This window comes from Bufo gargarizans, chromosome 6 (genome assembly GCF_014858855.1).
Source record: "Bufo gargarizans isolate SCDJY-AF-19 chromosome 6, ASM1485885v1, whole genome shotgun sequence".
NCBI lineage: Eukaryota > Metazoa > Chordata > Amphibia > Anura > Bufonidae > Bufo > Bufo gargarizans.
The window spans coordinates 255,792,483-255,804,511 of NC_058085.1; the positions used below are offsets into that span (position 1 = coordinate 255,792,483).

General features: G+C 46.7%; 1 protein-coding gene across 1 annotated transcript in view; it reads right to left on the bottom strand.

Moving 5' to 3' along the window:
- The window catches only part of LOC122941081 (oocyte zinc finger protein XlCOF28-like), a 45,035-nt gene that overhangs the window by 11,544 nt on the left and 21,462 nt on the right, over positions 1–12,029 (bottom strand). Inside the window, exons 11-13 of the mRNA XM_044298073.1 lie at positions 5,398–5,528; positions 3,858–3,978; positions 3,452–3,601 (exon numbers count right to left, since the gene is read on the bottom strand). Of these exons, the coding sequence (XP_044154008.1) occupies positions 3,452–3,601; positions 3,858–3,978; positions 5,398–5,528 (402 nt within the window). The remainder of the gene's footprint in view (positions 1–3,451; positions 3,602–3,857; positions 3,979–5,397; positions 5,529–12,029) is intronic.

A 12,029-nucleotide genomic window follows, 5' to 3' on the forward strand; every position in this document is an offset into this window, starting at 1 on the left:
TCGTCTGAGTCAGAGACTCTCTCCCCCTCCTCCCAAGACTTAACAGAGTGGGCACTTTCCTCCGCAACGACTTCTATATCAGAGGGGGATGGGGATCTAGCCCGCTTTTTCTTTGGTTGCGGCAAATCGGGGGGATTAGCGGACAGGTGGGCCAGGGATGAACGGATCTCCTCCTGAATCATAGTTTTTAATTCCTCTTTTAGGGAGGGTGCCTCATCCCGTACGATATTTGAGATACAAGGTTTGCACAATTTTTTGGGGTAGCCGTCAGGGAGTCTACTAGAGCAGGAGACACATTTGAGTGACTTCCCCATCTTTTTCGGGGTTTCTTTTGCCTAAAAGAGATGAAACGGCAAGTATAAGGAATATGACCCACCAAGAGGAGGGTGGGGGGGGGGGGGGGCGGGTGGATGTAGGGGCCTGCGCCCTGCCGTAGCTGCACTGAGCGTGGAGCAAGAGCCCCCTCCTCCTCTCCCCCCCCCTATATCATCGTGGGAGAGGGGGATCAACAGACTCCCTGACCCATTCATAAATACCCCCGAAGGGGACTCACAGTTAGCAGTGCTGGCGGCGGCTCCGCTCTGGGGGACCGCTCCGGTACCGACATGGTCGCTTCTTCCCAAAAGGTAAGGGTACCGCACAGTGGGGGACCGATCCTGGGAGCGTTTGTCCGGAGCAGGCCTCGGTTTTTAAATTAGGCTCCATGCTGCCGCCACTGACGTCACTTCCGGGTCGCCGGGCGTGACGTCATACATATGCGCCCAATGCGCCGGCGCGCACCCAGCTGCCGCTGATGCCGGAGGGGAGACTGCGCCGGGGAACAGGCCCCGAAAATCGGGACGAGGTAGAGCCCCACACCCCTGCCCAGCGTTAGTACTGGACCGCGGGAGGGCAGGGGGACGCCATGCAGGATGCCGGCGATTTCTTAAGGTATCCACGCTGAATTCCTAGCTTCATCTCCCTGCATACAGGGAGACCTTTCTCTGCCCTGTCCTCTGTAGGGACAGGAAACACTGGTGTTGGTGGTGGGAGGAGGGTATTTAACCTTTCTCTGTTCCTGCCCCTACAGAGGTCAGGGGTCAATCTCCTTGTATGCCGTCGTGATGATGCTATGGAAAAGGATTTTTACCACAAGGTAGTCTTGTGGTAGATCAGACAGAAAGAAGGTTTTATAGCCTTAGGGTCCATTCACACGTCCATTTTTTCTTTCCTGATCTGTTCCGTTTTTTCAGGAACAGATCAGGACCAGATCTGGACCCATTCATTTTCAATGGGTCCTGGAAAAAAATCGGACAGCACAATGTGTGCTGTCAGTTTCCGTTGTTCTGTTCCGCATGTCCGTTTAAATATAAAACATGTCCTATTCTTGTCCTGAAAAATCGGATCCTGGTACAATACAAAGTCAATGGATCCGCAAAAAACGGATGACATTCGGATGTCATTCCGTATGTCATCCGTTTTTTGCGGATTCCGTTCCTGGAAACACATAACAAATTTTTTTATTTTTTTTTTTCAATTTTTTTTCAAAGAAATCCAAACAACTTTATTTGATTATTGAAATGTATACATGTTTCCGTTTTTTTGCGGATCCGCAAAAAACGGATGACATACGGAAACATTTTCAGGAACAACGGATCCGCAAAAAACGGACCGTTTTTCAGGATGAAAAAAAACAGGACGTGTGAATGGACCCTTAAGCATGGTTTGAATGACCATGCTCTCAGTATGCTTCAACAGAAACGTCATTAAACAGAGTAGACCCTAACAGAAAAGATTTTCCACAGGAGGAAACGTCAGTCAGTATTGGAGTGTAGACTGTGTACCAGGCTCTACAGGACCAATCGGTAGTGTTAAGAATCAGTGGGACGCCTTATGTGTTGAATTTCTTGAGGATACAGGAAAAGAACATGAGAGGGAAGATGTACAGCAACATGACCTGGCCCTACAAGATGACCAGTGCTTGAGGATGTTGAGTCTGGGATACAAATGTGTATGTTAGGTGTGGATGACACAAGGTCCACATTCAGAAGACCCTACCTAGAGCAGATCTTTCTAAATACTTGGATCGATCTGTTCTTGGCAAAGAAAATTGACAATCAAATTGTTCACTCCTGAGACTATCAGGATGCTGGGTGTCTCTCACATGGCCGTGGAGCTGCAGATCCCTTCTAGATGGTTTAGGTAGGTGACTGCCTTTGCATCGTCTGTCTAAACCTTGACAAACTGGCTTGCCTAGGATCTAGGTCCAATGTTGTAGGGACATATGGATGGGCCAAAGTTGCAGGACATTGATCAGGAGAAAGAACTCCTGAGGGGAGAGCAAATCCTAAACAGTCAGGTTATAATGAGGAGACTGGAGCCAGTTATCAGGACCAGCCAGTGGAATGGTAGAAAGGGGCTACCAAGGTCAGTTTCAGAGAGAGAAGTGACGCACTGAGAACGAAGGGAGAATTGTGCGCACCAACGAGTGTGTGGATTTCTTTCAATGACTTACAATAGCTTGTTGAAGGGGGCAAGTGTGAAACTAGTATGGAAACAGACCATCGGTCCCAACACTCACAATCCTTGATCAACTGAGAATAGACCCTGAAGAGACTGGACACTTTGCTGAAGGACAAGAACTTTCACAATGGGAGATCTTGGGCCTGAATTCATAGAAACATATGCCCAGAAAGGTTTTAAGCACAAAGAAGTGGAGAGATAAGACTTGAGGAGGTTGATTATCCAGTTGATTATTGTCCAATTAGGGTGCTGGCTACATCACTCCAAGAGTGAAGAAGGGTTATCACGGACAACATGAATGCAGTGAAAGTGTTAAAAACGGAGGCTGGAGGAGATTGTCTTTTGTTTTTTTAATTGAACCCAAAGTATAAATAAAAGATTAGGAGTGCCCAATTTAAAATGATCCTGGTTGAAGACATGCCAGATTGCCTGGGGAGGGAGTGTGCTGGTGACAATCCTGTTCTAGCAAACTTTCCATATGATAGTAATCCAGCAGGGTCACACCCTGGATGCATGTCCACTTGGGCAGGAAGGGAACACCCACAGTTATTTTATTGAAGTGGTGGGTGTTCCAATAACTGGCACGTCACAGGGGAGTAGGGGCTTCTATACGACTCCTTTTTTCTGGAGGCAGTTCTGTCTCACAGTGGGGTAAATCGGAAGACCTCATCAACCCTGTATTCCCAACTTAAAAGGTAGGGAAAAATAAAAATTAAAAGGGCAGATGTACCCCCCTCTGCCTTAAAACACAGACCCTGTGCAAACTTGTTTAACTCAGTGTCTGCAATAGGGGTATAGCTAGTACAATGAGCTAACACTTTTTTTTTGGCCAAATTTCTTCTGCAGAAGTTATTCCCAAGGGCATCATGTGTGTTAACTCAGAAACGGAAAACAAATTACCTGTATACTTTTATAACTAAAGTTCCTGGTAACGGATGAGGATACTCACTTAGGCCAACCTTCCCAGTCAGGACCGTTTCACATAGGGGACAGTGAAGCTTGGGCAGCTCTTTTGTGTGTTTCCTCAGAACATGCATTTCCATAGTTGACTTCTGGGTAAACGTAATCTGACACACGGAGCACGAGAAAGGCCGTTCACCTAAGGGAGGCAGAAGTCTTCACTTGAGAAAGGAACACCTTGATGAAATATGGGGAGGAGGGATCCTCACCCCCCTTCTGATATCATAGAAGCTAGAATTGGATTACAGTGCATGAAGCATAAAGGATGTTTAGAAAGTAATATAAAAAACTCAGTCTTCACAAGTGTCACCATTAATGTACCCTATGGTTTTGAGAATTGTTTGGGGCATGTTGATAAGATGAAGGGGTCTTCCATGTTCCTACATTTTACTAACCTGTGTGCGTCCTCTTGTGTCTCGTCAGCTTGAAGGCATCTGTGGTGGCATAGTTGCACTGATCACAATGGAAGGGTCGGTCTTCACTATGAATTTGAATATGAAGGATCAATTCTTCAGCCTGAAGACGAGAACAATCACATCACAAATTATTATTCTATCTCTTGCATGTCCTTGGGTTGACAGAAGAGCACACAACAGCACAATCAGCTACCTGTCACGCTGCAAAGCACTTACAATGCACCAGTCTGTAAACTAGCACAATGCAATATGTCCATAGATCAATGGCACAATTTAGTGTAGTGTGAGCACAGCCGCCTGTCCTGGTACATACTTTTCTATAGTACGATGGTACTTATCCTTGTATATATACAGCTGCAGATTTTCTATGTGGAATAGTCATAGGGCACAGGAGTCACAAGGACAGCAGCACACCCCAAGGTACAGGAGGGCAAGAGGAGAACTGTCCACCAGGCTGGTTGAGGTTGAAATTACACAACACCTTGCCCATGTGTTACCAACAGTGAGAAAGAGGGGCAATAATACATCACATCTATAATATAATGATGTTGCAATAACAAAGCATTACTAATAAATAGAAATAAGAAAGCCTGAATTGTTATTGCGGGAGTCTAGTAATCTCTCCAAACATTGTGTTATCAGTCAGAAATAATCAAATTAGGGCTCTTTCACATCTGCGTTATTGTCTTCCGGCATAGAGTTCCGTCGTCGGGGCTCTATGCCGGAAGAATACTGATCAGGATTATCCTAATGCATTCTGAATGGACAGTCCGTCCTTCAGGATGCATCAGGATGTCTTCCGTTCCGGAACGGAACGTTTTTTGGCGGCAGCAAATAGCGCAGCATGCTGCGCTTTTTGCTCCGGCCAAAAATCCGGAACACTTGCCGCAAGGCCGGATCCGGAATTAATGCCCATTGAAAGGCATTGATCCGGATCCGGCCTTAAGCTAAACGTCGTTTCGGCGCATTGCCGGATGCGACGTTTAGCTTTTTCTCAATGGTTACCATGGCTGCCGGGACGCTAAAGTACTGGCAGCCACGGTAAAGTGTAGTGGGGAGCGGGGAGCAGCATACTTACCGTCCGTGCGGCTTCCGGGGTGCTCCAGAGTGACGTCAGGGCGCCCCACGCACATGGATGACGTGATCGCATGGCACGTCATCCATGCGCATGGGGCGCTCTGACGTCATTCTGGAGCGCCCCGGGAGCCGCACGGACTGTAAGTATACTGCTCGCCCGCTCCCCACTACTACTATGGCAACCAGGACTTTAATAGCGTCCTGGGTGCCATAGTAACACTGAAAGCATTTTGAAGACGGATCAGTCTTCAAATGCTTTCAGTACACTTGCGTTTTTCCGGATCCGGCGTGTAATTCCGGCAAGTGGAGTACACGCCGGATCCGGACAACGCAAGTGTGAAAGAGCCCTTACCTTTTTGTACAAAATAACTATCCATTAATCAGGCATCAGTAATGCAGGTTCTTTTATCAGTGGACATTACTGAATATCATCATTACTCACCTCTGTGGTCTCATGTTCACAGAACGGGCATTTAAACAGATTTTCTGGTTTATGGGACTTTTTATGCTTCACAAGATCCAGGCCGGTGGAAAATGACTTGTTACACTCTTTACACTTGTGAAGTTTCACCTCTGCCAGAAATAAATATAATTAGTTAATATCATTCTTTAAGGCAGGCATCCTCAAACTGCGGCCCTCCAGCTGTTGTAAAACTACAACTCCCACAATGCCCTGCTGTAGGCTGATACCTGTAAGCTGTTCAGGCATGCTGGGAGTTGTAGTTTTGCAACAGCTGGAGGGCTGCAGTTTGAGGATGCCTGCTTTGAGGGCTCCTACATATGCAGCGACAATGTAGAATTGCTTAGGTTTGTAATGCCGTTATTGGCTATACCAGCGATCAGCACTCCAAGTATGCATCTTGGGAGTCGTAGTTTTAACACAGCTGGAGTGCCGGAGGTTAGCCATCACAGGGCTATACTGTATGTACAACTGAAGCACATGGTTATAGTTTTACCTATAAGAAGGTGCGTGCCTAAAAACTGCATTGAAAAATAATTTGAGATAAAACAGTTTTTCCTGCATGGTACAATACTACTGTGTGCTTAGGCAGCCTAAGTAGAATGAAATGGGGATTTAATGCAAATCAAAACTACTGCACCCAAAATCACCAATTCTTGTGCATGCTCCATCTGTTAGAACCTTGGTGCTTGTGCTGTAGAGCTCTTTTCCCATGGGATACAGGTGCCAGGACAATGCAGTAGCCTGGCCCTGTCAATAAAGCAGCCAGCAGAGGATAACGGTGAAGCTAGGGTGCACCAAGTGGCTTGGGCCTGCCATCAGTGAACTTAACAGCATCTTAGCATATCAAAAGAATTATTTGTTGGGAATGCAGCATCAGATCAGGAAAAGGAAGGCATTATTAGATTATGCCGAGCCAGACCTAACAAATGATTGTGCCTGGTTTAAACGCAATGTTCCTGATGACAGATTCCCTTTAATCCCGTCCCGCCTTCCAAAAAACTATAACTTTTTTAATTTTCTTGTAAACTATAAGAGTGAAACTTGATCGCACATCCTAAATACTATGCTTTTATCTAATAACTATTACTCAGCATAATAAACATCACTTCTCAGCGCAATTTATCATATACCTACCCCTATGTTGCATGCTGTACATGAGGTATTAGTATACAATTTGATCAAAAAGCATAGGCCCACTCACCACGACAAGGTTGCCTCCTTGAATGGGATCCTACCCTAAATTTGGCGAAGTGCTGCGCCGCGACCACAGGCGCCGCAGCACAGCACCAGCACCCAGCAGTCAAACAGCGCCCCCGCTGTCTGGCAAAGCCACCCTGGCCTTGGGTCCCACCAAACCAGCACCAATGGCCACCACACAGCACTGCACCACATGAACAGGTGTCAAACTCACCCACTCATGTACAGTATGCAACATAGGGGTAGGTATACTGTAAATTGCACTGAGAAGAGATGTTAATTATGCCGAGAAGCAGTCTTTAGATAAAAGCATAGTATTGAGGATGTGCGATCCAGTTTCACTCTTACCTTTTTAATTTTCTGTTTGTGGTTTTTTGGGTTTTGTTTTTACAGCATTCACCATGTGCTAAAAACTACACAAACGACCTTATTCTGCAGGCTAGTATGATTGTGGATATTCAAAGTTTATTTAGTTACTATTATGTTTTACCACTTAAAAAAAATAAAAACCTTAATTTTTTTTTCCATTTTGCATCGCCATAACTTTCTAAATTTACTGTCTACAGTGCTGTGTGGGGGCTCATTTTTGCGGGGTGTGATGCAGTTTTTATAGGAAACATTTAGAGGTACATCCAACTTTTTGATCACCATTTTTATTTTTAAGGCAGGGGTATTGCGGGACAACAGGACATGTCCCATAGACAGCAAAAGAATACTATTACAGCATATGGGATTTTCACAGGCTGCCTGTCAGGTTGTGCTTCGAGCATGGTTTTTTAGGCAGCTTGTTATGACAGGCCTAGGAGACTTCATGAGGCCCCAGGCTGTCATAGCAACCAATCAGAGCACTCTCCCTCTGTCTAACCCCCTAAGATGCTACGGTCCCTAATGACAGCTGCATCTGAAGGATTAAATGACCAGACCGTGGTCACTGCCGGCAGGTACCAGATGCATATAGAGCGCGCTCAATGCGCGAGCCTGCTCCATACAAATCCTTAATACATATAACAGGTACGGGTACATATACAGGTACCTCAAATCTTATTAAAGTGTTAAAGGGGTTGTGTCCCCTCATGAAAATGGCATTTATCATGTAAAGAACGTTACTACAAGCCACTTACTAATGTATTGTTATTATCCATTTAACTTCTTTTGCTGGCTTGATTCATTCTTCTATCACATTATACACTGCTTGTGTCCATTGTTATGACCACCCTGCAATCCATCAGTAATGGTCGTGCTTGCACACTATAGGAAAATAGGATTTTTTGTGCTTACCATGGGTATAGAGTTAGACCACGGGTATAGCTGCAGCCACTAAGAGGTGACACTAAGCTGAAAAGTGTTACCTCCTCCTCAGCTATACCCCTCCTGCAGACACTGAGCTAATCAGTTTGTATGAAAGCAGTAGGTGCAGCTAGGAGAGGCCAACAGAAAAAAAATAGTAACCAAGAGAGCTGGAGATGGGTCCGAACCAAGAAAGGTGGGACCCATCATGGAGAGCCAGCAATGTATTTACTGGGTGGGAACTGTGTCCCTCAATCTCAATGAGAAAAGGATTTTACAGTTTAAGCACAAAAAAAAGAAAATTTTCTCACTTGTATCATTGGGGGACACAGAAGACCATAGGACGATCAAGAGCAGTACCATGGGGCGAGAACAAAAGACAATAATAAACCTAAGGCTGGCTGTAAGCAGGGCTGGATTAAGAGCATGATGGGCCTGGTGCTGAAGATTTTAATGGGCCTTTTTTTTATAGAAAATGAAAACGCAACTGACAGTCTTCCACTTTACGGCAGGGCCCAGGACCAAGGGGAGAATTCTGACCTGTCACTCTCCTGGTGAGTTCTGTAAAGGGCCGGCCTGGGAGATTACTCCTTGCGGCGCTGGCCCTGTCATCATCTGACAGTTGGCCCAGTCCTTTCAATTGGTTAGTGGGGAGGCCGCCAGGCGAATTTAGCGAGGCCAAGGCAGTGGCGGATCCAGAGCCTGGTTTCGTGAGGGGCACTTCCAGATAATTTTCTGTCCGCCGCCACAAAACAATGGTGCTTATAGAACAGACTACACAGTATTGAGGTATACTGTATATTGTATGGCACAGTGTATGCTATATGTATATAACAAACATATTTCACATGAAAACGTACAATTACTTGGCTTGGGATCTCGGACGCCACTTCAACACTTTGGCCGGGGGCTCAGTGAAGCTGATGTGTTTTATCCTAATGAGAAAGATTTCATAATAAGGTTTTGGCGAAAGGGCAGCGGGGGTCGCAGAGCAGGGAGAGGCTGGTGCTGCTACTAGGTGGTCATACCATGGGGGAGTAATAAAGCCCACCATAATGCCCCCCCCCCCCCCCCCAAATAGAAATAATTTTCCTTATTATATGACAGTGCAAAAAATACTCCCTTGTAATGCCACTAGTTGAGCTAATGTCCCCATAGTGCCCCCAAAATATGGTAGTATAAAATACCCCTATATAGTGCCCCCAGTAAATGCCCCCATAGTGCTCCTCTCCCCCCTTCCTCTTAGTGTCCCCCATAATTTACCAGTATAAAAGGCCCCCCATCATGTGCCAGTAACAAGAGCCCCCCCCCCATCATTTGCCAGTAACAAGAGGCCCCCCATGCCCCATCATGTGCCAGTAACAAGAGGGCCCCCCATCATGTGCCAGTAACAATAGCCCCACTACGCCCCATCATGTGCCAGTAACAAGAGGCCCCCCATGCCCCATCATGTGACAGTAACAGGAGGACCCCCACATCATGTGCCAGTAACAAGAAGGCCCCCCTATGCCCCATCATGTACCAGTAACAAGAGCCCCTCCATGCCCCTATCATGTGCCAGTAACAGGAGGGCCCCCTCCATCATGTGCCAGTAACAAGAGGCCCCCCCCATGCACCAGTAAAAAGAGGCGCACCCATCATGTGCCAGTAAAAGACTTTCCCTAAAAGTATTGCAATACATCTAAAAAACAAACAAAACACACTTATACTTACCTCCATGTCAGCGATGCGATGCAGGCCTCTTCTGGCCTGTGTCCCGCGTTGTACGGCTCAGGTGGTGCGATGACGTCATTGCGCCGCCTGCGCCGGCCTCGAATAGGCTGCAGGCACTAGGCCGGCAGCCTATCAGAGACACAGGGGAGGGACACACCTCTCCCCTGCCCTGCCACAGCTCAGCCATCTGTATCGCTGTCCTGTGCCGGCACACCGCCCCCTAATTTAAGTTTTCAGCAGGGACAGGGTCCAAGGCCGGGCCACACCGCCAGCTCGGGGAGGAGGGCAATTGCGGGCTGATGCCTGCTGGGCCTATTTCCATGCAGGGGCCTGGAGCTGCAGCTCCATCTGCCCCTATGTTAATCCGGCCCTGGCCGTAAGGTCCCGCACGGAAACCCGGGAGAAGGGTGCACTGGAGATCCCAACTGGGACAAGCAGAGCATGTAACAGGAAGGTCAGCGAGAGAGAGGACCAGAGCCGTAGGAAAAAAACACCCTAGGGTCATCAACTGTGACAATATGGGATGAGAAGAAAAATAAGTCTGTTAAGACTGGCGATAGGCAGCTTGTTAAGGAGCAGCGCAGAAAGACCCCACGGGTAATGTTACAGTATCTACAGCATCCAATGGTAGTGAAATTACTCCACCTGAGGAAGGGAGTAATGTGACGGCACCAACAGCAACCAGTGGTAGTGCAATTACTCCATCTGGGGGAGGGTGTAATACAATGGGCTGTACAGTATCCGGTGGAAGTGCAATTACTCCATCTGGGGGAGGGTGTAATACGATGGGCTGTACAGTATCCAGTGGTAGTGCAATTACTCCGCCTGAGGAAGGGAGTAATGTGACGGCACCAACAGCATCCAGTGGTAGTGCAATTACTCCATCTGGGGGAGGCTGTAATACGATGGGCTGTACAGTATCCGATGTAAGTGCAATTACCCCACCTGTAGAAGGGGGTGCAAGTTGTAAGGGGATAAGAGGTTGTAAAAACCTATTCCCATGTATTCCCTGGGAGGAAGAGGGGACCAGCAAAAAGTTAAGGTAATATATTTACCTATCTAATGGTTTACTTTCTGCCCACCCTGACTCCAGCCATGTCACCTTCCAGCAGCTACATCGTTAACAGGGTGAACTTCTTCAAGGAGCGGCAAAGGTGACCCGATCGAGATTTGTAGATCCGCTGTTCCTCCTTGCCTTCCAGAGGCGGGGAACAAGCAGCAGGCTTGGGAACCCACTAGTCTCCCCCCTCTCGTGTGGGAAAACAGCCAGTTCAAGACCACCTGTAGCCCAGTCATCAAATTAGAATTTTCGGCAGACGTGCAGAGAAAAAAAGGTGTCGGCCTCCTACAGACACCAAGCTAAAAAACTGATTAGCTCAGTGTCTGCAGGAGGGGTATAGCTGAGGCAAGGAGCTAACATGTTTCAGCTTAGTGTCACCTCCTAGTGGAAGCAGCTATACCCATGGTCTTCTGTGTCCCCCTATGATACAAGTGTGAAAAAGCCTCTTTGGTGGTCGGGACCGTGGGAGCACACACAGGCTAGTGCTTTTTTTCTATAGTGTGCAAGCACGGCCACTGCTGCTGAATTGCAGGGTGGTTGTGACCATGGAAATGAGCAGTGTATAATGTGATGGAAAACTGAGTCCAGCCAGCAAAGGATGCAATATGGTTAATAACAATACATTAGTAAGTGGATTGTATTAACTTCCTCTACATAATAAATGCTAACAACCCCTTTAAAGACTCATTTATCTAGAGGTCTACCCTGTGAAATAGAAAATCTAGGCCAAAGCTTCTTGCCTCTGAGAGCACAAATAAAGTGAAACAGCAGCTTGAGAAAGCTGGGTGGCATCCACAACTTTTGTGGAAAATCCAGGTGCAATCATAGTTCATCAAATTCTCCAGTCAGCAAAACAAAAGAAAGGAATACTAAATATTTCAGCATGGAAAAAAATAAAAAATAATAACATATAGCCAGGCATAGATTTGTGTAGGCCTCATACTTGGGCTTACAAAACACATATGCATAAACCAGAATAGTCTGAAATTGGTGATAATCAAGCACCTTGTTGCTCCCGAGGATGCTGGATTTTTAGGAATTCTACTGTATATGGAAAATTAAACATGTATTAGATCAATAACAAATTGCTAATCAATACACATTAGGGCTGCACGATAAATCGAAAAAATAATCGAATCGCGATAATCAGCAAATGCGATATGGCGATTGGGCCGACCGGAAAATGCAGCGATTACATATATAGGGGCCCGTGTACATAACTGTCTTTGCGTGTAAACTATTTTACTAGTGTGTGAAACGAGCTCTCTCCTATTGATAACAGGTCCAGCCTCTGTACTCAGTCACGATAAATGCACTGCACTGCAGCGAACGGGCCGGCCGGCCAGCTCGCTAC